The sequence below is a fragment of the Fukomys damarensis genome, unplaced genomic scaffold (genome assembly GCF_012274545.1).
Source record: "Fukomys damarensis isolate Sample0158 unplaced genomic scaffold, DMR_v1.0_HiC HiC_scaffold_38, whole genome shotgun sequence".
Classification (NCBI taxonomy): Eukaryota; Metazoa; Chordata; class Mammalia; order Rodentia; family Bathyergidae; genus Fukomys; species Fukomys damarensis.
The window spans coordinates 70,430,529-70,456,993 of record NW_022900950.1 but is presented as its reverse complement, the minus strand read 5'-3'; the positions used below and the strand labels follow the sequence as shown (position 1 = coordinate 70,456,993).

Below are 26,465 nucleotides of genomic sequence, written 5' to 3'. Positions count from 1 at the left end.
AAAAAAAAAAAAAAAAATCTTCCAGCTGCCACTGAACCCGTGGCAACCTGAGTCTATTTAATTTGTAGCCCACTCGTGGTAAAAAGGAAAATACGTCTGCCAGAATCCAACACCCAAGTGAGGCAGAAAATGAAAACAGCTCATGAAAGGGAACATATTCTAATAAGGCCCTCCAAATCATGACAGGCGATTTTTTTCCTGTGGTTAACAGCTAAAAAAAAAGGTTAATGCTTATGCAAACCTTCTTTCGAATATAGCCAAACATGCACAGTGCTATCCATAACACGTCGGTGGACTTGTTTATCTGAAGTTTATGCTTTCTAGAACTGAGTCTTTGCTACAAAGCTTTAAGAGGCAGACAGGTTTAAAGCATTAACAGCACACCTGAGGGCATTGTTAATACTGATTAATTAACCAGCGAATAAATGAGTAAGAAGGTCAGGACAACAGAAAGTTTGATATCCAGGCCCTCCAGCCAGGGAGTTATCACCCCTCAAGAGGCGGCAGGCTTTGTGGCAGAGGAGAAGTGGGGTGTCTTACAGGTGGCACTGAACTGACAAGAGTGTGTAGTGAAAAAGTGCTTTGTCATTCACATGAAGCCTGGGTAATGAAATGAATTCACTTTCTGGCTTCCTCTTGTGTGCGATGCCAAAGAACACTGTGTTATCAGCACAGATGGGGCGGCCATGCTTCTGGAGGAGGGCCTGGTGAGGAACTACAGACAAGCCACCGTGAATACCAATGAGTCCCTGAGACTCAGACCCTTGCAGTCAAATGACAATCGTGGAGGCTCCATAAAAGTGAGCCAGTCCCAGTGGTCTTTTCCAATCAGTGGCACTGTCAAGATTCTGGACAGGCAATTTGGAAGTCATGTAATTCACAGAGGCCCGGCTGCCACTGTGCCGTGGGAAACAAGCAGTGGAAGGCATTCGCCCACGAACCAGCCCATGGGCCTCATTCTTTTTTCCTTTACCTCTAAATAAATAACAGCAATCTAAATAACTGATAATCTAAACTGGTGCAAATACTCATCTGAGTCAACTGTCTCTGCTCAGAAGACAGTTCATCTAAATAGAAGAAAAGAATGGATTCACCAGTAGGATGTACATTACTATGAAATATTCAACTGTGAAATCAATGAACATAAACAAATCATGGAAAAATGATTAGAAAAGAGGCATACCCATCAACATACTCAGAAGTCTCTGGACCTTTGAACTCACCCCCACAACTCTGTACAATCCTTGGTCATTTATACCTATTGGAAGAGACACAATGTTAGCGACGTACAAGACTATCATATTTTAGAAGTTGTCATCACTAAACAGTTGCATGAGAATCTTTGCTAACTCACATCAGCAGCATTCCTGTGGAAAACAAAAATAAAATTTGACAAAAACAAGTTTACCAACTTTTTTTTACCAGCTTTGTGTTCAGGAGTTGTGGTTGGAAAATAAACTCAGAAAATAATGTTCTGTGTAGACAAAATTATAATCCATCAATGGTAAAAAGTAAAGCATCAAGGATACGTTAAAATGCATCCCAATTCAATTTGTAAAGATCCACTGGAGGGTTTTCATATTGTTGTTCACTTGCTTATATTTTTCTTGGATCATTTTAACCTTTCAAAATTAATATGGTGATTACTACATGAAAAGCAACCGTTGTTGGATGATTCCTGAAGATCTGGAAATTCAGACAAAAATAAAGCAGAACCATACTTTTTTTTAAAAAAAGTTACCACATTCCCTGTCCAAGTGGGTATCAACACCAAGTTTACAGCAAAATAAACCCACTCCTTGGATCCTCTCTCTGTCCTTGAGCTCTCAGTCAGAGGCAAGAAAAGAGGTTGTCAAACATAACTTAGGATACTGAAAAACTGCCCTTATTTGGATTCTGATCTGAGCAAACCTATTGTGAGTGACTTTTTTTTTTTAAGCAATTGGGAAAGCGTGAGGGGCATGAAGTTTATGCAGGAAAAATGCCTGTTTAAAGTTGTGTCCTGAAAGGGGATACAATCCATCCTAGATTTGCTCTGAGAAGAAAGGGCCAGATGTAGCAACCGTGGCCCAAGCTCTAATAAGTGCTGAATCTGGGTGATGAGAATATGGGTGCTCACTCTATCAATCTCTCTACTGATTTATCCCTGAAAAATGGCATGCTAGCCTGGCTTCCGAAAAAATGTGACTTCCTCCAAAGAGTTACAGTTTTCTGGCTGACACAAAAGAAAAAGGTCATGGAACTTGACCTGGAGATTTTACTTTCTTTTCATCTCCTCACCTGGGGTAAGATAAGAATACAGAGATTACAATGATACAGACAACAGCCCGCTCAGACACGTGAGCCACAGGTTCACCATCACTAGTCTAAGGACTGTGTTCGAGTCTAGCTTGCTGCACTTTCGAGCACGTCGGGGAACCTGGTCCATAAGCTACCTACGTCTAATATCAAGGGCAACATCTTACACAATATGCTGGGAGGGGAGCGAGATGATTCCCACGCCAATGTTCTGTAAATTCCAGTGATCTGCACAAGCATACATTTTCATTATTCCGTGCTAAACTCAGTCTTTGTCTTTTATCTACTCCTGACTCATTTTCTGAGCTTCAGATGTCCTAATTTTCCTTTGCTGAGGGGCCAACTTCTGACCCCTCAAAGTCTGGGTGCTAAAATTCTACCCTCCAGTATCTCAGAATGTGACTGTAAGTCAAGATAAGGTCTTTTACAAAGGTAATTAATACGAGATCATTAGGATGGTCCTTAAAATTCAACTGGCACCCTTACGAGAGGACACTCAGACAGGGACAGTGACAGAAAGAAGACCACACTGGAAGGACACACAACAATGAGAGAATCCTCAAAAGAAATCAACCTTGCAAAAGTTTATGTTGGACTGCCAGAGCCCCTCAGGTACTTTGTTACAGCAGCCGCAGAGACTGATACCAGTGCCTCTCAATGATCTCACTGGAGCTCAGAGGAGTGGACAAGGGCGGGGTCCGGCCAGCATGAGTCTGCTCGTAGCACTGTAGGACCCAGCGGCAGAGACGCACCTCCTGAAGGACACACACAACGGCCACAGAGACAGGCAAAGGGCAGCACGGTTCCGCTAGGAGTTGGAAAAAGACAAGCAAACTCTTGGCCGAGAGACCAAACTCTCGAGCCTGCTACGGGAGCGAGAGCAAGCCTCTTCCGGGAGCTGGAGAGCATGTCCGCTTTGTTTAAAATACCAGAGGACTGGTTCAGTACAACTCTATGTAACAAGTTTGACCTCGGTGCCAGAAGCCAAAAGAGCAAGTCATATTCTCTGGTCAAAAATGTGCCTTTGTGAAAAGTACTTGAAAAATATGGTGAGATGAAATACGAATGTTACTTCAGTGATGATAATCACTCTGCTGGTAATTACTATCAGATAATTGATCAAGTTCAAATTCATCAACCCGAAAGAAGTAAAGTTAATTGCTAATGCATAATGAAAGGTACAAGGTGGAATTAAAGCTGCTTGACACAGTTTCTCTTTTTTGTTTTTAAGGAAATTTAAATAAATCTCCTACAAAAGCTGCTTGGAAGTGGCATATAAAATAAGTCTCATAGGATTTTTGCTTCTTATACTGTTTTTAAAGGCTCTCAACTAACAAAATAAGAATAGGAACATGCATCAGATCTAGGAACGCAGATGCGTTCATACAAAAGTATCAATTACAGTGAAGAACATAAATCCACCAATTCCAGGCGTAGTAGTGGGTTTATCCCATCCTTTCAGCTTTCCAAACTTTCTTCTTGCAGCCAAAGCATCACTAGTTTGTAGTCACCAGGTGTTCACACTGCTAAATTAGCTTTGACTTTTTCCCTACCACTTGCCAAATTCAAGGGATTAAGGTCCCCTCTTTCCTTAAAAGCTACAGCCTCATCTCTGCCTCTTCAACACAGGCGTGAGCTTTATGCTCGAGCGTTAAGGAATCCCTGCCAAGAAACTCACGGACAACCATAATCCACTCCCAACGTCATCTTCTTTTCTTCTTCCTATCTTTTTGTTGTTCACATCACTTTTACCACTGACGGTCCTCCACAAGCCCCACTTTAAAAAGGAAGGACAATTCCGATCAGGTTACTTTCCCCAGCCTAACAAGCGCATCAGGCTAAAACACACAAGCACTGACCACAGGCTCCACTCCGTCTACTCTTCTCCTACCAGAGTATTCGCCTGAGTGAGGGCAGACTACGGTCACCCCCCAAGCACCAGGTCTCCACCCTCCCTCATGACTGAGTCAGGCTGAAGTCTCCCCCGACAGGGACGCCCCACCCCTGGTTTTCACAAATTTACTCTCATCTGTCCCAAGTGCTTATTCATCAAATAGCTGCAACATGCGATTCTAGCTGCCCAAGAGTCAGCAAGGAGTAAGTACAGTTCCAGAGAACCCTTCAAAACCAGGGGAAATCCTACCTTTTCTGACATCCGCCCACAGCTATGTTTTCTTTCTCTGAATGTAACTCAATTAATTCCTTTTAATTCAATATTTAAGCCCATAATCTTAGTTACAATTCCAAACATCAAAAGTCTGAATGCTTCACCTGACATCGTTGTCTATATTTCCCACTCAGTGAGAATGTTCAAATTTCACAAAGTTAAAAGCAATTTCCACAGTAAATCTATGTGAACACATATATTCTGTGATGTCTACATCCCATCGTACCTTTAAATTTTTGTTTTAAAATTTCCAAAACACATCAAGCTGTAGTATTTTTAAATAAACAACGGAGAACCTACGTCCTGCCCTCTCACCCCAACCCCAACGCATAGATATATAACCTGGAAAGAAACTAGGCCAACCCAGTATCAAAACCAACGTTTTTTTCCTTTGGTACTTGGGATTGGACTCAGGACCTTGTGCATGCAAGCGGGTGGTAGAACATCTGAGCCAAAGCCCCTGCCTAACTTTCTTTGCTTTTGTTTCTCTTGTAGGTTGCATACAGTAGATAAGAGGCAAAACAGTTACGCCTGCAGCGACTTAGCTTGAAATTGGTAAGTTTAGCTCTCCTGTGTATATATGTGCGTTCTTTCTATAATCTGTATATAATTTGTATAAAATGTGTATCATATGTGTACATTATGTATCTATAGATCTAGAAAAATGACTTTCTAGTCACCCAGTGTTAGAATTGTGAAATTTGTGTTTGCTTTTTCCCATCATTTTCCAAATCCAATGGATATATATGACCACAATTCCATATATGACCATGTATATATTCCACATGTGACCAAAATGAAAATCAACTCTGAATTGAAATTCAAAATATCCAAGCAACTTTTTCAGGATATAAAAATGGGGTATCAGCAATGGATATCCTTCATAAAATACTTTCTGATTTTTCACAAAAACGAGTCATTTTGTCAAGGTGTTTGCAGGCCTAAATGTTTTTTTCTTTTACTAAGTGAGACCGATTCTGATGGGCAGTGAAAGTAAGTTGATCCGCTCCCAGGAAGGGGCAGCTGATGACAGCTGTCCCCGGTGAAGTGGATAAGGAAAAATCAAATGTGTCTCACTTCCTACTCTTGTCTCCTCCAATCTGCCACAGTGCTGTCCCTGAGGGAAACCCACGGCCCCGCGAGGAGAGGGTCAGAAAGTGGGAATGAGTCAAGTTTCATTATCATCATCTCTGCCCGTGTGCTTGCTTCTCAAAACCCAAAAGATGTCAGCTGAGCCAGAGTCCTTTTGGCTCCGGGGGACACCCACAGGACCACGGAGCTGGGCTGGAGACAGGCGAGGAAGGAAGGTAGTCAGGCCACTGGTGGGGAAACCACCTCGCATGCCACAGCGGGCTGTTTGCATCACTGAAAGCTCTAAAAGCTTCACCATTACTACCCTAGGGGGGTAAGGAATTATTGTAAGGACTGGGGAGGCAAAAGGAAAGAAAGGTTTAAGAGTCTTCATCTGTGTTCTGTGTTCTGTATTCGTCAGGGTTCTGCTGCTCTAACGGAGTACCTCAGACTGAGACACTGATAGTGAACAGAAACTTATTTGGCTTATGGTTCTAGAGGCTGGAAAATCCAAGATCCAAGAGCTGCATCTGGTGAGGGGCTTCTTGCTGTCTTCCACGGGAGGAGGGAGGAGGGAGGAGGAAAGAGAAAAGGGGGAAGGATGGAACTTATCCTTTTATTGGGATAAAATACAATAAAAAAGCCGCTCCACAGGCAACATTAAGCCACGCATGATGGCAGAGCCTTCATGACCTGATTGCCTCTTGGCCTTATGGACTGGGGATTAAGTTTCCAACACCAAACTTTGCAAGTAAACGCAGGGGAAAAAGAGAAAAGAGTGGCTTTTAGAGTATACAGAGAGGAAGAGACAAGTATTTAACAAACAAAGATAAACAGGAGAAAATTATAAAATGAAAGGAAGAAGAAACTGGAAATGAATGATAACAGACCAGAAAAAGGTCTGTAAAATTTACTTTCCTATTTCCTGAGAAATAGAGAATACTTACTATATTTTAGACACAGAAATAGAACAAAGTGAAACTATAACATGAAATTAAAGAGAATTAAAACTGAGAGAGAGCTGCTTAAGACCAACAGGACCATAACATCTTTGTGTTTTGTTTTTCTTGATAAGTCTGTATTCTCTAATACTACTGCAAAAGTTCAACACACAGCATGCAATTAACAAATGAATGGAATAAAGTAAGAAATGAAATGAATAATGGAGTCACAAACTGATGATTAGCAAAAGGAATGCAGAAAGAAAATATACAAGATAGAAAAAGTCTCTCAAATACATGTATCATAAATATATAAACCCACCATATATAAATAGTATAACCAGATGAAGAAGAGCTCAGAGTGGGTCACAAACACTTCGGACGCTAACACATCATTCAAACAAGATTTGGCAACTGCATGTTTACACAGAATAAAGGATCAAACCCCATGGTCTAAGAACCAGCATCCGCTCCGCTCTCATCTAGCAACGCGCAGAGCGCCTGCAGGAGAACAAGGTACTTAGTATCTGCGGAGTGACGGAATGGTTTATTTGCACTTGTGCATGTTGACAACAGGGTAAGAAAGTCATTAGTGTTCATGTTCACATTCATGGGATTTGCATCAGAAGTCAGACACTTCATTTTTAATGAGGCATGTGTGTATAAATATATGCATGACCACGCACAAACACAAATATAGGTTTACATGTCCCTCTAGCAATGCAAAGACAAATTCCCCTGAGTTGTGTAATGAAAAAACATACAATTTTATGCATATATAAATACTATTTTAAGTATGTCCTAAATATAATTATGCATTTGTACATTTTAAAGATGATTATAAATATTAGCTACTCTTGAAAGACTCTTAAAGAAAAAAAAGAAAAGCACAACCACTGGAAAAACTTGTAAGGAAATCCCTAGCGAAGTGGTAAAGAATAATGTGTTATAAAAGGTGACTTACAGAAAAGTAGCAAAGAAAATCATGGGCAGTTTCAGGTCATATGTGGATTCCAAAACTGTGATACTGTGATAATGTGTTCCTTATATATATTTGCAAGTAATCCTCAATAAACACTATTTTTATTTGATTTTTTTGTACCGAGGATTGAACTCGGGTCCTTGCACTTGTGAGGCAGGTGGAGGAACAACTGAGCTAAATCCCTGGCCCCTGAACACTATTTTTAAGTGCCTGTATCAATGTAAACAATTCCCAGGCTACCTGCCACACTGGGTTACATAAAAAGCAACGGGTACATATATGAAGATACCCTCCCAAAACATTAACATTCTAAGATTCCGTTAAAAATGTGTTTATACTAAGGTGATTTTAAATTTGCTCTGACAGAACCAAGTATGATTTGTTTTGTTCCATCCAAGGCACACTTTCACGAACAAAAATATACTGTGATGTGAGGGTGCAGATCTCCAAAGTCCCCGAAATCCTGGACATGGGTGGAAGATGGCTGCGTGGGTTACGGGCACACTATACTCATCCGTGGATTGATTCACCAATGGATGAGTCCACAGGTGAAAGTGCTCTCAGGAGGGAGACCCTGCTAGAAGAGCCGGAAGAGAAGGTCATGGGGGCGTGGACAAGCAGGGTGGATCTTCCTCCCAGGGTGCTCTGCTTCCTGGTCACCATGATGTGAGCTGCATTCCTCCACCAAACCCTTCCAACGCATGCCCTGGAGCCAGCTACCTCAGGACTGCATCTTCTAACAACTGTGAGCCAAAGCAAACCTGTCCGCCTTGAAGGTGTGGGTGTCAGGTATTTTGTCTCAGCCAAAGAAAACGACTAAGACACCTTACTTGCTTCTAAACCCTAAACCTAAGAATGAATTCTTTTTCATACCATGCATTAAATACTATGAAGATCAGTGAGATTATCTGCAGCGACAGAAGGATGTAAAGCTCAAAATAGTACCTACTAATATTTTAACCATTCTAGACCTTGGTACTTTCATTATTTAAAAAAAAACATTAGGTAGTATAAAAAAGGCAATAAAAAAAATTTTAAAAAGCATATTCTAGAAACAAATTTGTTATGGTTGTAACAGAAGAATCATCACAAGTTAAAGTTATCAACATCCTAGAAATTTCTAACTCTACCACCTCCTAGCTGTGTGGGCTGACAAGCTGCTCAATCTCCCTGTGCCTCAGCTTCTTCCTCTGAATAGCAGAGCTAATGGCAGAACGGGGCTGTTTTGAAAATTAGAGGTAATGTTTGTAAGCCACAGGCATGGGCCACGACACATAATTTATTCCAGCATTAAGAGCTTTAACTATAACATAAATTTCAAAATAGCTCTGCACAATACATGTAAGTTCCCCTAACCAAGGCACACAGTCTACAACCCACTTCCATAAAACAAAGTATAAACTAGGAAGACAGCCAACATTTACTGAATAAGAATGACTCATGGAAAAATCTAAAACTGCTGCTCACCAATAGCATTTCCAACTTCTTCCCCTGGACAATATTTATTTGGGCAGCAGACAGGAAAACAATACAGACAAGTACAATCTGCCAACAACGTATCTGTCTTTTCCCTTCCAGCTGCTCTTGCTTTCCTTTGCACACTGGCCTTCACGGACTTTGCTTGTGCAACAGTTTCTGTATTGTGAGGACTGGCTTCCACACCAGCGGGCACTTCTATGAAACTCTCACAATCTCATTCACATGGCCTCCCCTCCAGCAAAACCAACCAGAAACCAAATGCAGAGAAGAGACAGCTTGGCACATGGGGGTGGCTGCCCAGCACATCCACCTCGGCTCCCCACGGGAGCAAAAGAAAGATGGAAGAAATGCAAGACCAGTGTCCAGTCCATACGTCACGCAGTATTTTTGTACGTACTGGTAATTCAGGATGCGAAAGACACATCTAGCTTTGGCTAAGCCTCATCCCCTCCAATCCAAGCCCAAAATACACCAGGTGCTTGGTTTATTAGCTACCACCTTCATCAAAACAGACTGTAGATTCCACGTGACCGGCTTCGCTTCTGGTCCACAGCCTTCACAGCAGGCATGATTCATCTTACACCAGACCATAACTGTCCAAACCCCTGGGCAAAGTGTCTAGACAGGGACTAAGGGAAAGGTACAAAGCAACACAGAGCTTCCTACTTCCTCAGGACCACTTGGGGGCCCAAACACTCCCAGAGGTCTCACACTGACTGGTCCCCGCATCTCAGAGGCACCTGCTGTAACTCACTCCAAGGGCCTTCCAGGCTTTTGTCACCATAGGAGCCTCAGCAAAGGTCCTGCCTCACAGAGTGAGGTCCCTTTCAGCGGAACTCAGCTTCTCCATCACCAATAGGTTGCAGCAACCTTCCTCTCGCCCCATCCACAGCCACAGGGCAACTTGACTAACAGGAACCAGAATCCCAGCCTCAGCACTGCCACCTTTCAGGTGACCTGTGCCAGGCTTAACCTACTACACAACCACGCCTGGTGAATAACATAGCTGCTTGACTGTCTACAGGAGTTTTCTGGAGACTATGTGAAACACTCAAACATAAAATGCTCTGTATTGCGCTTTGGAATACTGCCCAACACAGACTGTGCACCGACGTGTCTGCCACCTAGAGACCTTGGGAGGTCCCCCCTCATGTTCTCCTGCTCCTCACTCTACCCTAACTATCGTATGCCTCTCCATTATCCACTTTTCATCCTCTAAATGACAAGAGTCACGAAGACGCTGCCCTTCGTTTCCTTCTCTTCTCCCCCCCTTTCCAGCCCCCTGAACGGCTGTTCTGATCCCTCAAACTTCACCTCGGTGACAAGGATGTCCACTCGTTCTCCTCTTGCCTTCAGCCTCCTCCTTACAGATACGTCACAGGTACACTGAATTCAGAAGATGTGAAAGCAGTCCGCTCCACTCCCAAATACACTGTCTATCGTCTGCTCTGTGTCCCGTCTGAAGGCGTCACTGACCTGGGTGGGACGAAGCGGAGCCAAGTTTTTCCTTCTCCCTGTCCTTTTCTCACCTGTATTCAAAGGGCCATCAGATTCTGTTGAGCTGCCGATCTCTCTGCCTATCCATACCTTCTCTTCAAGGCCAAGAGTTCATTTCTATTTAATTTTTACCTGACATGGGATGGTATTAAAGCTGTATGTATTTACAGAGCTCCACTTAATATTCCAATACACGTATACATTGTGTGATGTACGCCCTCTAATATCATTTCCTTATAGTGAAAGCATTCAAAGTCTTCGCGTCTTTGTACCTTTAGTCACTGTTTTGCAACAGCCTACGCAACCTCACCCACTGTCACCCTTTCCCCACCTCTCCCACTACTCTTTTCAGCCTCCATATCCACCATTCTACTCTCACTTTCTCTAAGACGTTCAACTTTTTTTAGATTCCACACACGAGTGAGATGACACTGTACTTCACTTCATTCAGTGAGCTCCAGTTCCATCCGTGTGGTCACAAAGGACAGGGTTTCATTTCATTTTATAGCTGCACAGTATTCCTTGTACGTGAATTTCCGCATCAGCTGGAGGAGTAGGTTGTTCCTATTTTTTAGTGACTATTTTTCCTTAGGTATATGCCCGGCAGTGGGACTGCTGGATCCATCTTTTGTTCATTCTGCTTTCCACTTAAGGAGCCTCCATACTGTCCGTACACTAATAAAATTCTATCATCTCTTATCTAAATTATTTCCAAAATCCAAGCATCCAGCCGCCTTCTGGCTCCCCCTGTGTCATCAGTTCTCTTTCCTTGTCAAAGAGCTCGACACACTGCTGATCCAGAGCTCACCCCGGCCTACAGAACTGAGCCCAGCCAGGCAGAGTTTACCTGGGACTGCCACACACTGGACTCTCCTCCTTGCTCACAAAGTGTCTTGTCATTCAAAACTCATTCTCTTCCACCGACACCCCCAGGACAATGTCAACACCTTCCACGCCAACATCTCCCTCTAGAGAGAAAAACATGTTTACTGACAACCTTGCAAAATAGAAATTATGCCCACCTTCCGAACCAAAGGCTTACTGTTAGAAAAGACGTGCGTGTTGCAAGTTCAGAGTTTTACCCCTGTAACACAACCAGCATCTATAGGCGTCAGGTGGACACTTTGCAGTGGCCTTGGGAACTTAGGCTCCCAGAAGCTGCACACAATCCAACACTCTGGGTACTGAGAGTAACACACTGCCTTCAGTCTCTGAGCTGGGAGACTTGTGTCACCTACCGGTCACCATGAACTGTGTGGGGATAACTTGTGAATACAGAAGCAACATCAAAGGTCTTAAAATTAGGCTGAAGCTAATTTTGAAGACTTGGAACAATACTTCGGTTTCTCCTCCCGTATTTCTCCCGTGGGAAACACTCAAAGTGTTGTCGAAACTCCACGGAACACGTGGGGCCAGGAATAGGTAAGCAAGAAAGTAAGGTGGAATGGATTGGGAATCTCAGTAAAAGTAAATTTATTTTCAAACTCATCGCTGATCCTGTTCAAGTTTAACCAGTGACAAAATTTTACTCATATAAATAAATGGAAACAAGGTGCAGACTCGAGGCAAAAGTTGGCTGTCGGTGTTTTCTAAGACCCCCTTTTGCCCCTGTGCTACAGAGACGGCAACGTTAGAAAAGGCCTAACAGTATCTCGCTGCTGGCACCTGCCTCTTCACCTCAGCTCAGCCTCGTCAGCGTGAGATGCTGCACCCAGGCTGGGCTACAGGGACCATCTCCTCCCTGCTCGGAGTCAGGGTCTGGTCATGTCCTCCAGCCTGGCCTCCTGAAGCACTCTTCCTTTCTCCGCTCTGTGGTCGTGGTACTGCTTGAGATATTTTGCTGTTCAAACATCCACGAGACACAGGAGTAGGCTACAAGCCAAACCGATTGATGTTGCTGCTGGTGACAAAAGCCGCAGGAAATTACTTAAGTGAACTCAGGTGATGTATTTCCCTACCCGGACCATGGGGCTCCTCGGTATGCCTAGATCCTTGAGTCAACACGACAGGACTACTTAACTGTAACTGGCCCGGATAACTAGATTTACCTGGAAACAAACAGCTTCTGATTACTTAGCAGTCAGTATGGGCCAAGTCTCCATTTGGCTCTTCACTCCCACAATCCTAGGAAGACTAACTGCCAGAACATCGTTGGGCAGATGAAGAGAGGAAACAACTAACTGGATCTGGCTGCAGAGTTAGTAAATGTTGAAACTGAAATTCCAACCCAGGGTGACTCTGGAATTCACACTGCTCCACATTACACAGGGAGTGCAGAGAACAGCAGCATAAAATATCATGAAACTCTTTGTCGCTTAATGCTAACACAAAATCTAGCCAGCCTACCGGGGAGCAAATGAGCATTACAAGTTTCTCTATCTGCAACATTACTTGGAAATACGCTGCCGTCATTCCTGACTCTACCAGTCCTCCAAGCCAAACGGATCCAAAGCAAGGTAACTTATACAATGGCTATACAAAGTCTTGTAGATTTTCTTTACCCCTACCTCATGGATGTGTTAAAGAAGGAAAACATGAATAAAACCACAAGTAACAGAATAAAAGGCTGCAGACTTTACAGGCTGAAAAAAAGAGTCACTGGACACTAAGGAACTAACGGTAGTAATCAAACCCTAAGCCCACACAAGCAAGGACTTTAAGCCTACCATCTTATATGAAGTATTCTTCTCCTGTCAGTTTTCTAAGAACGTCTCAAAGTTTTCGTGAAAGTAGTCAACATTGCTAATTGGGAGAAAAACTGAATATTCAGTCTTGACTTGCCTGGACTTAGTGTTTCAATCCTGCATTTGCATGTCTGCAGACGTCACAAGACTGTTCGGCTTCCTCCCACATACGACTGTCCTGCCTTCCCTCCCACACTCACCTCACACCCATTCTGATTTAAAAAGAGTCAGCGAGCGAGAAGCTCCAGTTTGCTTGCTGTAAATTTCCAGAGGACAGCTGTTCTTTATTTTCGACATTTTGCACAGAGTTTGCCCTTGGCAATTTAAGATTAATGTGTACTCGTGATAAAATAGGTTGCAAGATCGCTTTGCACCATCTTCCCTCTCACATCCCTCCCAGGATGAATACTGAAACTAAGCATTATCAACTCCTGCTGGAGCCCATCTTGAAAGCCCACGCCATCCCAAAGCGCTCTGGAAGCAGAACGATCCTCAAACTAACTTCAGAAAGATTCCCCCAACATCCACAACTTTGCTCTGCAAAGGGAGAGAAACTCACTTTTCCATGTGACAAATCAAGAACTGTCACATCTTATATGTGGCTTCCTACTTCTATCCCATGAATTCACAGCTTGGTACAATGCTGAATATGATTAACTGACAGCTTGCCTAGACCAACATTTTAATGCAATACTCTAGAAAATTAAAGCGAATATTCAAATTACGCACATATGGAAGATTTTTAAAAGAAATCTCATAAACAAATGTAGCATACAAATTTAGTTTTAAATCATAATGGCAATTTTTAAAAAAATAGTGACTAAGAGATGTTTTTAAGCAAAGGGATCTTTGTTTTTGCTTATTTTAAAGTGCATCCAATTAAAAATTAGGCATCACGCAGGTCCAGAAAAAGGCAATGTCCTAGGCAGTTTCATTTTAGAAAGGACAGGTATTTACTCAAGGAAAGTGTGTAGTTAGATAGCAAGCTATGAAGACCCTTTCAGATGTAACATGACAGGTCTTTCCATGTCTAATATACTACCCTAACTCAAAGCTCTCCACATAAACTCATGACCCCATAACTTCATAACAAATATTGCACACACTATGTGAAAGCACTAATTCCAACCACACAAAGAATACACCCCATAATCTTAAAAGTCATTGTATTTGCCAAGTTGCCGATGTGACATTTTAGTCAAAATTTCTGAATGCCAAAGCAAAAAGCAATCACTACTGAGGGCTCCACTGTCTGTGTGAGGTCCTGACCATATTTTTTGGTATATGTACAAAAGATTAAATACAACATGTTCTCCATTCCAATATTAAAGTCCCATAAGTATTATAGAAAATGTAACTAAGAATACCAAGCAGTAAAACTGCTAAATGGAAAATGTGTGTATTTCAGGATAAAAACAATGCAAAGGAACGTTGGATGGAGGAACAGAAGGCAAGCTTTTCAATGTCCACCATTTCCAAAAACTAGCTCTTTTGCTCTTCACAAACTTGGATGCTGGGTAGATCGTACAGTACACAGGAACTTCCCACTTCTTTGTTAAGAAACTAAGGGCCTCAGAGGTTAAGGATCACTGCACAAGCATCTCATAATCTACTGTGGAGCTTTAACCTAATCTATCATCCAGAGGCAAAGTGAGCCCCTCAGCAGTGACACTCGAGGGCCTCCCTCCCTCTCACACTCCTGCCCCAGCTCTTCTGCCATCTTGCTGGATAACTCAGCTCCCAGGTACATCATACTCCTTCAAACATCTACACTTTGACCCCCATTCTTTCCTCTGCCACAACGTTTTCCCTCCAAACCACCGCCAAGTTTGTGAACCTGGACGATTCCTCTTTTGTTGTGCAATTCAGCTCAAAAGGTGAGTCTTTTCCTCTGCTTCCTGGCCAAAAGGTGCTCACAGCAAAGAGTTGGCCTTCACTCCTGGGGAAGACTTTGACCTTGGGACTTCTGAGCAATGCTTAAACAGCTAAGACTCTGGAACTCTTAGGGATGGAATGAACATATTTTGTACTGTGAGACTGGACCTAAACCTTGGGGGGCAGGGACAGACAGTTATGGTTGGATCTTACATGTCTTGGAGCCTTGGTTCCCAGGGGCGTGGCAGGACTTTTAAGAGGTGGCACCTTAAGATATTGCAAGCATGCTCTTGAAGGGGACTGTAGGGACCCAACGCCTTCCTCACTGGTGAGCATGAGAGAGAGGTCTAGTCCACCACACATCCCTGCCTTGACGTGTTGCTTCACCACAGACACAAAGCCAACCATGCTAACCGATCCTACACAGGAACCTCCCAAACTACCCTCCAAAATAAACCTTTTCTCTTTATTTGGGGGTAGGGGGTGTTAGAGGAGTAGCCCTACATCAGAATGTTTCAGAAGTCTGGGAGGGACAAAGAAAAACCCTGAGCACACCCAGCAGCTTTTCCCAGACAGAGCAGCAGGTGCTATCACAATGCAACAGCAGCAGAGCGTGGTAGGTACTCAACAGTGCTCACTTTCAGCAAGGTGGAAGCAATGGAGAAAGACTGTAAATGGTGTCTTCCCACAAAGGGGCAGAATACCACCAGGCAGCAGACAGGTGTACCACAGAGATGACAGGTAGGAGGGATGGGAAGGGATGCACCAGTGAGCAAACAAGAGCGGCAAGAACAGTCCTGAATCGGCCCAGGATCCCTGCAAAGCATGTGTCTTGGCTTCTGCTACACAGAAGCATGGCCCCTTTTATCCATGTGACTTCTTCCCTCATATTTAGGACAGACATTCCACTATACATCAATATGTTCTCTCCCGCAACACCAAAAGCTACAATTATCTAACCGGGGTCTGCATAAACCCCACTCTCAGGAAATCACCCATGGTTTCTTCTCCCCCTTACAAGAAGATCAGAAAACTCCTGTATCCATGTTGCTGGAATCTTCACTGTCTACAGCAATGGCCTAGCCACCAAAAGTTCTCATCCAACACACTTGGATTGAGCCCAGGAATGTGCATTACTGAAAAGCCACCCTGATGACCCTGGTACAGTATATGTCCTCAGGTAGGCTTGTCCAGAGTTTGTTAGCCTTTGTTTCTCAAACTACAACTGAAAGGGAAATTCCTTGCAGACCTCTGATCTTCCAAGTACAGCCAAATACTATGTATGTCTGGGACGGCTAGAGCAAGTCCACCCGGCTGCATGCCTATGACTTGCCCCACGACCAAATCTACTGTCCATGGTCGGGTCTCAAACCACCCAACTCTCAGCCAAACTCTGTGCATCCCACATGCACCTTACTAACCTTCTGAAGTCAAATTTCGCTCTCCACCACCTTCTACTGCTTACCCAGTTACTTCCCAATTCAGTGCTTATGCTGTTATATCATGCTTCCTTCCCAATCGTTTGCTTTGTGTTGGTCATACTTGATCTTCACATCTCTGCTGAGGTTTCTCTAAAAGCTAAGATGTACACTCTTATCTTTTAAATCTAAGGAGGCCTACAGGGAGACACATTTCAATTAATGTTAGGTCTCTTCCAATCCATCAATATGCACTCAAATTCTCTCAATTCAGGCAAACTTGTAACATTTTTATTTTATTGCTTGGCTATTTCAGTTGCTTACAAATCTCTGTCCTGTCTACCATTATTGGATCATGGATTACACAGAACCAACCTTTAACACGTATCCCAAAGGCTATGTATATCCCACGATTGCCCAATAAATACTGATTAACTGACTGACTTCAGATTAGAACATGGGCCAAACTATGATAAGTCATCTGTTACTGAGAAAAGGAAAAGAACATTGGGCTATTTTCTTCAGAACTTTCTATTTTAGATTGGGTTATTTTTTCAAAGAGAAAAACATCCCCATATAGCAGGACACTGTTAACATGAAGATAATTATATATCCAATTTCTCCAATAAGCAAGCAAAAGCAATGTTTCCATTAGGACAGTAGTTTCCAAGCTTTCCTATTACATGTTAGGATCACGTGGGGACTTATGAAAAAACAAAACAAAACAAAAAAAAAACACTTCCTACATAGTTCAGAGCCATTAGCATTTAAGTCAGGCTGGATACTTTAGCCCAGCATCAGTATTTTTAAAGGTCCTAGGTAACTAATGTGCAGCAGTTTGGGAAGAATTATTTTGTGAAGTCCTTTGGCTTGGTGCTTCACCACCATTTCCTATTTGTACGGGTGATACAGACTGTGTTACCAGAACACTTCATGAATGGTGGACAATCGGAGGGTTTGACTTCCCCATAGGCTCTAACTTCATGAGCAAACAACTTTATGGAAACGATTTAATTCTGATACAGTGGTAACACTGAATTCTTCCTCATCTCAAAATTAGAATAACTACTAAACAGGCCCATATACAGATCACGTATGTTAGAGGTTTATACAGGTTAGCATCTTTTCTTAGGGTACGGAGAACTACAGTCGATTCTAAACATCTGCCTGATGACTTATAACTATTTCGATGAGAACACGAGTAAGGTGGATAATTTTTTAAATATCGAGTGTCATTTTTTTAAAGGCACATTAAGAAAAAAGTCAGCAAAAGAAATTTACCTTACTACTTTAATCGAAACACATAAAATAGTAGTTTCAGGCAATGACAGTCATATGTAAAACACTGAAGGCATCACAGCATCTTAACTCTCCAATAGCATTAAATACTGCTAGCCGTTTGGCATGGAGACTAAGAAGTGCTTGGCGGTCATTAACATGCTAGTCACCAACTACCTCCATCTCTCAACTTGGAAAACCACAGCTTTTTCCCGACTTGGTATGTGTCATGCTTTGTAGGTCTGTGCAGGCTATTTCTGGCCAACTGGGAACAAACATTTCTCACTTTCATGTCAGAGCACTGGCTTGCTGGTCTAAGGTCCACCACAACTGTCTCTCTCTGGCAGGGCAACAAGGAACTTTGAGCTTGGTTGGCTGCTCCAGAAGCCCAGGTATCTGAGTGACCTCAGCCCCCACTAAAGAAAATCTGGTAAGTAGAAAGTTAAGTCTTGGGTTCTAAGTTGTGGAGATCTGCGAGGTTCTTGTTCCAGGAACACACACTAGCTTTATACTGAAAGAAACCGTATGATGACAACAAACTCCAGCATAACAAAAGACTAGCAACAAAGAGAGCAGATTTGGGGAAATCATTAAAAGCAATATATCCTGAGGGAACTTCCAAATTTAGGACAAAAACTTCAGATTCTATGAGGCTCCTTATCATTTTTAATAACATGATCTGACTGTTGACTCAAACTATTTTTAGTCTATTACCTCACTGAAAGCAAAAGGTTTCAATAACTGGAGACCTTTGGGAATAAAAGACTTGAGAAAGAGATGTGATTTTTTTCTTCCTTTCATGTAGGAAATTCTATCACAACCTGCTTACCTTTACTTAAAAAGAAACTATAATAACACATTCAATACATGCAGATTCCAATATATTCAGTTCAATGGATACAACACTTTATATAACTATGCTCCCCAATCAGAAAGCCTTCAGACAGATCTTTATCTGATCAGACAGGTGCCAAGTATGTGCAAGACATACCCTTTGAGAAAAGAATTTATCAAAATTAAGCATCCAAATGATGCAGTTAAAGATCTATGGACCTCAGGGGAAAAATGGGTTCTGGGCAAAAAATATTAAAATTATAGTAATTTTTTCAATTTCTGAAGCACTGAAAAATGAACAAATTTGACAGTTCAACTGCAGCATAGGGCTGGGGATTTAGTTCAGTGGTTCCAGTGCCTGCTTCGCAAGTGCCAAGGACCTGTTGAGTTCGATCCCTGCTACAAAAAAAAAAAAAAAAAAAAAAAAAAAACAAAACTGCAGCATAGGTTGAAATGAATGAAAATCCCCACTGGAAGAATGTGGAAGAGGAGGCTTTCGATGGCTTGAGTTGTTATTGATGGGTGAACCCCCAAATCAAAAAACAGCTCATAACCATCTACCACTCAGTACTCCATCATTTACGGGTTGCCAAGTGGCTCTGAAACAAAGACCTTATTTTGACAGGAAATGTGAATGTAATGCTTCATCCTACACCAGGCCATCCAAAATAGGACTTGAATATAGAATATACAAGAGTTAAAACTCAATTTACCCATATGTCACTGGGTCTCCAAACAAAGAAAACTACGACTTCCTTGGCAGTGTTCAGTATCTGGTTCCTCCAAAGTCTGCTGAAATGGGCACAGACTAAAAGAGCCCTTTTTTTGTTCTTAGGAACAAAGAAAAATCCCTTAGGCTTTTGCTAAGCAGAAGGATGAGCCTTCCTTAAAATTCAAAATGAAAATTACCCCAATATTTATCAGCAGGTGAATGGATAGATAATATGGTGTGTCTATGTAAGGGAATATTTATGGCCGTATAATAGAATACTACCTAGTAATAAAAAGAAATGAGCTAAGATTTCACCCAAGAAGAGGAATTCCCTAAAGTATCATGCTAAATAAACCCAAAGTCAAGACTATAAAACTACATGATTCCATTACATAAAATGTTATGATTATCTCTTGTGACATAAAGCAGCTCAGGGCATGCCGAGTATCAAAGTGGGAATGGGGAGTGACTGCAAAGAAAGGAATTTTGGGAGAGGAGGGGTCATAAATCTATGATTGCAGTGGAGGTGGTTATACAAACTGTATTCACTTCTCAAAATTCAATGATTAGTACAGTCAAAATTAACTGTATACAAATTATACTTCAGCAAAGGTGTGGCGTTTTGCTTCTTTCACCGTGCCGAGGATCAAACCCAACACCTTGCATATGCGACGCAAGAACTCTTCCCCTAAGCTCCATCCAAAGTCCTACTGATGAGTTTACCAGGGGCCCACAAGACAAAGAAGGGATGGAGAACATCTTCAAGGTGCTTCAGGATTGTTTGCACAACGCTGACAATTCTTCCAGGGATATTTATGAGCTGCGTCCCGCTGAAATAAATAAGCTAAAGCCCTATCCCCCAGTACTTTATAACTATATCTTGAGATAGGGCCTGTAAAGAGGTGACTGAGCGAGAATGAGGACATTAGGGTAGCGCCCTAATCCAATAGGACACCAAGTTCTTTGAAGAGGAAATGCAGACACATAAAACATACAACAGAATCATGCACGCACAAAGGAAAAGCCACGAGTACACAGCTGGAAGGTGCCCATAGGCGCACCAAGGACAGAAGCCTCAGAAGAAACCTAGTCCCCGCTGACACCTTGATCTTGGTCTTCTGGCCATGAGAACTACGATGAACAGCTAAGGCCCCGGGTCTGGAGAGTTTGTTATGGCGGATCTAGCAAGAAAATACAATTCTCATTTCAATACTCACCATATGGTTTAATACAAAGGATAACGTATACATTTCTCCCACACACACATGAGGAAAAAGGAAAATGTCACAGGAGTAAACTGACTCTGGTGCCTAGAATGAGCATTGCGTCCGAAATGCTACACTTACACCATGCAATCAGATTTTAAGTGGACTTTTAGATTTTACATACCTATATCCTTTCATGAATGAAATTATTTAGTCACGTTACCTCGTGTTTCAACTGCACTGATGCATTTTCTGAGAATCGTGAATCCCATCTTATCCAACTGTGCACCTAAAAGAAATAGTTACAAAATATTCAGGGGCACTAGTACCCATCATCCCTGTCTTCCCTACACAAACTGGGAAAAGAGCTTCACTCAATCCAATTCCTATTTCATTATTTGAAAAGAAAACTAAAGGCCACGCGTGTCCTGTGTAAAGGACGTGAATGTGAACTCTACATGACCATTTGCTGCAGCAGGACAACGTATGAGTAAATTTCTCATTTAAAGTAATTTAAGTTAACTTATGCAACTTCTTTTAAACAGTTCAAAAGAAAGTGACGTGCATCTCTCAGGGAAGCTACTCAAGATGTGTTTTACCAAAAATTCTAACAGTGATTTGGCTCCGTGGCACCGCACCTGCCTTGCAAGGGCAAGGTCCAGAGTTCGATCCCCAGTTCAGAAAAAACAAAATTCTAATAATAGCTCGGTTAATGAGAACTGCATATATGAATGAAGGCTCTTCGATTGCTTGAGCCTCTAAGAATATAACCCTGTTTAACACAGTAATTTTTTTAGAAACGCTTGTTGAAGCATTTGGGCAATGAGATTTAATTAAAATTTTTATATTATGCACCATGCTCCAAGCTTTTAAAATAATATTTATTTTCATACTAGATGAAAAACAGATGATTCATGTGGCAGAGATGATCATTTTGAAAACATGATTTTGTATATTTTTCCTAATCTAGATGCTTGCCTATGAAGAGGCTGACATATTTGTTCATATCCAGATGAAGGCCAATTCTTGGTTCAATTAAACTAAAAAAAGCAGCACACGGAGTCACCACATTTAGAATCCAGGGAACTTAACACCAAACTCGGGCTTTCAATGGGGAGGCAGAAGCAATACATGAATATCAACTTTATATATAATCCGTAATTGCTACGCTTTTAACGATGGAAATTAGGCGGTATTTTAACTCTTTCAGAATTCACTCTTCCTACACTTTTATAAAACACAAGTGTTACTGCTTAGCAAAACTACCCCCCAAAAAAAAGCATGTTCCAACTTTTCTGTACAAAAACAGCAAGAAGTAGAGAAGTGGAGGAGTAGGAAAAGAGGGAAGGGAAAGAAAGGGGGGAGGAGGAGGAGGAGGAGGAAAGAGGAAGAGGGCAGAGCAGAGGGGAGGGAGAGGGCTGAGCAGGTGCTCAGGGGACACCCTGCCTTCTGAGGCCCCCTTGCCACCCCCAGAGGTTATTCAGCATTGGCACAAGTGATCACAATCATTGTGAGAGTACACGTTATAGGACGTAGCATTTCCAAACTGTGGATATTATAACCTTAAGTTCTCTGAATGTATCAAAAAATAAATTTATAAACAGACTAGCAAAATGTTCGTATCTTCACCTCAGCATTACTCAACAGGACAGAGCTAAGCAGTATTTCGCTTTCCTCTAAGTATATACAACGCACATGAAGATCCTTTCCCTAGAACATGAGAATGCATTTTGTTATTTGTTGGTGTTTTCTGAAATGTCCTTGCTATATAAAACCCATACTTCCCAATGCTGTAAAAAGAATGGGTAACAGGGTTTAAGTGAAACACAAAAGTTGCCAAACTCTAAATGGAGTCACTCGTGTCAACCCAAAGAAGTTAAAAAAAAAAGGAAAAGCCTGGAGTTTTGTGAAAAAGGATTTTTTCCACATGACTGCCTGAGAATAACTATCACAGAAGACTTTGTCAAAAGCACAAGCTTGCGAAGAGACCATAGCAAACTTCTACCCCAAAAATAAATGAACAAAACAAAAAGTATTTCTGCAAAGACCCCTGCCCAACAACTAACTGTTCAACTTCACGCTGGTGCCACTGATTCATCATCGTGGCTAAAGAATATTGCTTCAAAATACCTGATATAACCCTTCTCATTTTCTCCTTTAAAACTTTCTTTGCCTTACCACCTTTGAATATGCCCATAGTTTGCTATGGCATGCATATCCCACTGCCATACTCTGCTTTTCCCAAATAACTGTCACTTTTCTTTGGAGAATCTGATTTTTTTATTTAGATTGACAAAGGATAGGGTTTGGAAGGTTGGGAATAGAATTATGCGACTCAACCAGGTATGCAAAATCATGCCCCAAATTTTTACAGGATTATTTATGGCCGAAAGAATAAATAGCAAAGTGAACTGTAGAGAAAAACACCTAGAAAAGCTCACAGGTGAGATGAAACAGGGCTACTGCAGCCCAGAACGCTTTGAGGAAGTCTCCAGTGGAAGAGACAGAACACACACAGTAGTCAGTGGATGAGCTCAAAGTGGGTACAGAGAGTGTGCCCCAAGCAACAATCTGGCATCCGTGATGAACACAAAGTAACACATGCAAAAGGAAACCAAAGTATCATTCTTATAAATTAGCACTTACTTCCTTCCGGCCTTGGGATGATGGCTCTATTGAAACTATGGAACAGCTAGTGAGAAAGAGAAGGAAAAATGGTATTTTTAACCAAACAATAAAAATGATTCAAATAGGACTATGCAAAGCATGGTCTCTAAAAATTTCGTACTGGTTAATGTGGCATCATGATAAATATATTTGGTCTCTGTGCCTATTTCATAGTGCAAAGTTCCAAAACTCTTTCAGATGGCCTAGTAGGAATATCTTTTGTTGCTCCTAAGGGGCCTCCCTGGATGGCACCTGGGATTAGGACAGGGACAGAGCCTCAAGATGGGGCTGGATACTCCGGACTGCTGACCTCTTTGGTGGCCCTGCGGGTTAAGCGCTCTAAGACTCCTGGCAAGGGGATATGAAGAGCTTCCGAAATGCTGAACGCCAGGAATCTGGAGTTGCCCTAAAGGGCGGGGAAGCTCATTCTGGTCAATCAGCGAGCCCAAGAAGGAAGGTGGTTGGTCAGGATTTCCCCAGGCTGGCCAGTCAGCGGGAGTATGGGACACCCCGACTTGTGATGGGCATCGGAGAAAGTTGGGGGATCTGCTGCTAACTGGAGGCAGAAGGCTCAGAATTGAGCCGGCCTATAAGCCACAGTGCTGGTGTCTGAACGAGTCAGGATGGGACAGAGCCCTGGAAGCTGGAGTCCTGGGTGAGCACATATGAGACATGTAGTGCTTTCTTGATTAATCGCATATCACCACATGCTCATACAAAGGTAACCAGCAAAGAGGGAAGCCTGTGTGTACTTCTCTCCCACACAGGTTTGCAAAGAGGCAACGGGGGAGCAAGAGCCATGGTCCTCAGGGAACTTACTGAAATTTATGTCAATTTGAAACGCTCAGCCTTAAAGGGAGAGGTTGCCAAAGAAACCGCGGCTGTCTAGTAAAAATAAAATGAGGCTCCTTTTCTCACTATTATTCCTAAAACCTGGTATTTATTTAAGGAAGACCCCCTGACCATAATTTAAGTATACAATGGACCCTCAAGTTACGACCAACTGGCCTGACAAACACCTTGGCTAATTAGGCTAATGCAATATTCATTTGCCTCTTGTCATCTCTAATGGGTGCCCAAGTAAACAGCCACATAGCAGCTGTACTGAGTTACAAATCAAGCAAGTTCATACATCAGGGGTCCACTGTATCTCAAATATCAAGACGGTACTTCTGGGCTGCCTCTAAATATTCTGCTGGCTCATTATTTACAAGCCATATACCCCCTGCAAAAAATAAGCCATACCTCACACTTCCCCACATAAAAGCCAGCTCTGCACCCCCATTTCCTATGCGCTCACCAAAGTGCTCACTGTTTACAGGAAAAGAGTCTTTAGCACATCCCGTAAACTCCGTTCTGCCCTATCTTTCTCTGCACCTCTCTTCTAGTTTTTCAAAAATGGCAAACGCTTATAAACCCACCTGTTACCGCCTCTGAAGGCTCATTAGGAGTCATAATACTTTTATGCAGACTATTTTAATTGGTTCTGTGGTATTTAAGAATTTTCCTCCCTAAATCCCCAATTCATTAGTGATCTGCCAAATTCTCATCAAAAGCCACAAGTCCACAGAAACAAAGACAGGGCTTGAACGAAGAGGCCAAAGACAGAATTCCGGTGCCTCCTTCCTGTATCTCTACCTTTAATTTCTTCCTCAGAGTAGCATGAAAGCCAGGCATGGAGGAGCATGTCTGCCATCCCCATACTGTAGGAGGCTGAGGCAGGAGGACTGCCAATTCAGGCCCAGCCTGGACAACTTGGTAAGACTCAGTCTCAAAGTAAAAAATACAAAAAGGGGCTGGTGATGTAATCCAGTGCAAAGATCCTGGGTTCAAGAAAAATGAGAAATAACAACTAAGGACACACAAGCCAAGTGTGTGCCATGGCTGGCTATCCCAAGCCAAATTACAGAACTGCTGAATGTTCCAAGATGAGCTCAAATACCAGCTGCAGCAGGGAACTTGTGGTAAACACTATAAACCCGAAAAAACACAGCAGTGAACCCAAACCAGCTCTGCAAAGTTTGAAATGGGGCTCCACAGCAGACAATTCTTACAGCTTCTCTTCCACCCAGCGCCTCCAGCCACTGTCGCCGCTCCTCCTCTGAGAAGGCCTGCATGGTCACGGGCACGCCGGGCCTGGAAGGCAGGGTGCAAAGCAGGTCAGTAAGGCCACAGCAAAGTCCGCTCCTCCTCCCCTCGCCAGATTCAGGGATGATTCCGCTTTCTCGTTCCCAAATGATGAAATGCATTAAAAATACATGTAGCTTACAATGGACAACCTTAACCATTTCCACATACACATTCGCACTGCTGTGCAAGCCTCACCACACCAGCAGACACTTCCACGAAACAGGAACACCCTGTCCCCCAGTGCCTTAAGCCCTTGGTGGGCACCATCCCCCTTTCTACTCTCTGCAAATTGGACAGAGGGAAGTGGCATAGAAAGAGCATTTGCCTTTGTGACTGGCTTTGTGCATTTAGCATCATCTACTCAAAACCTAGGCATGATGGGACATCAGTCAGAATTTTTTTCAAGCTTAATAATATCCCGCCATATACATGTAGCTCACATTCCTCCATTCACAGTGATGACTCTTTGGTTATGTCCACACTGCGGCTACTGAGAACAAGGCTGTCATGAACACGGAGATAAAGTACCTGCTCAAGTCCTACTTTCAGTTCTATTGAGCAAATGCCCAGCAGTAGAATTTCTGGACTAGTGGGATGCACATATACGGATACAGAGGCCAACAAGCAGAAGAAAAGGGGCTCCCTATCTCACGTCATCAAGTAAGTGTAAAGTAAATCCAGGTTCCCACAACATACCTACAGAAAAGCCAGAATCCAAATACTGAAAACACTATGCATTCTGTAGCGTGGTGTGGAGGGGACAGAACTGCAGGATTCTTAGTCGTTGACTGTGGGAAAGCAAACTGGGACAGACACACTATCAAAGGCAGCTCTGAGGTTCAGGCTGATTTCTGGCTGCAAGGCCCGAGTTCAACCCAGCAGGAGGACAGAGATCTCAGCTTGGGCCTTGCAGCCAGAAATCAGCCTGAACCTCAGGGGACAGCTGCTGGCTTGCTGAGACTAATTAGCTTAGATCTGCACACTCCTGCCTACACTGTCTATTGTGTCAAATAATATTTTTCTTTTATCTTCATTTAAAAAATTTTTATAGGCCGGGCATGGTGGCGCACACCTGTAATCTCAGCACTCGGGAGGCCGAGGCAGGAGGATCACTGTGAGTTCGAGAACAGCGTGAGCTACATAGTGAGTTCCAGGTCAGTCTCACTACATAGAGAGACCCTGTCTCCAAAAACAAAAACAAACAAACAAAAAAAAATTATGTTTCTT

At 42.6% G+C, this 26,465-nt stretch overlaps 1 protein-coding gene across 1 annotated transcript in view; it reads right to left on the bottom strand.

Moving 5' to 3' along the window:
- Arhgap10 (Rho GTPase activating protein 10) overlaps positions 1–26,465 on the bottom strand; it is a 300,009-nt gene that overhangs the window by 116,271 nt on the left and 157,273 nt on the right. Inside the window, exons 12-15 of the mRNA XM_019208745.2 lie at positions 25,163–25,244; positions 23,088–23,133; positions 20,665–20,730; positions 1,184–1,258 (exon numbers count right to left, since the gene is read on the bottom strand). Coding sequence (XP_019064290.2) covers positions 1,184–1,258; positions 20,665–20,730; positions 23,088–23,133; positions 25,163–25,244 — 269 coding nt within the window. The remainder of the gene's footprint in view (positions 1–1,183; positions 1,259–20,664; positions 20,731–23,087; positions 23,134–25,162; positions 25,245–26,465) is intronic.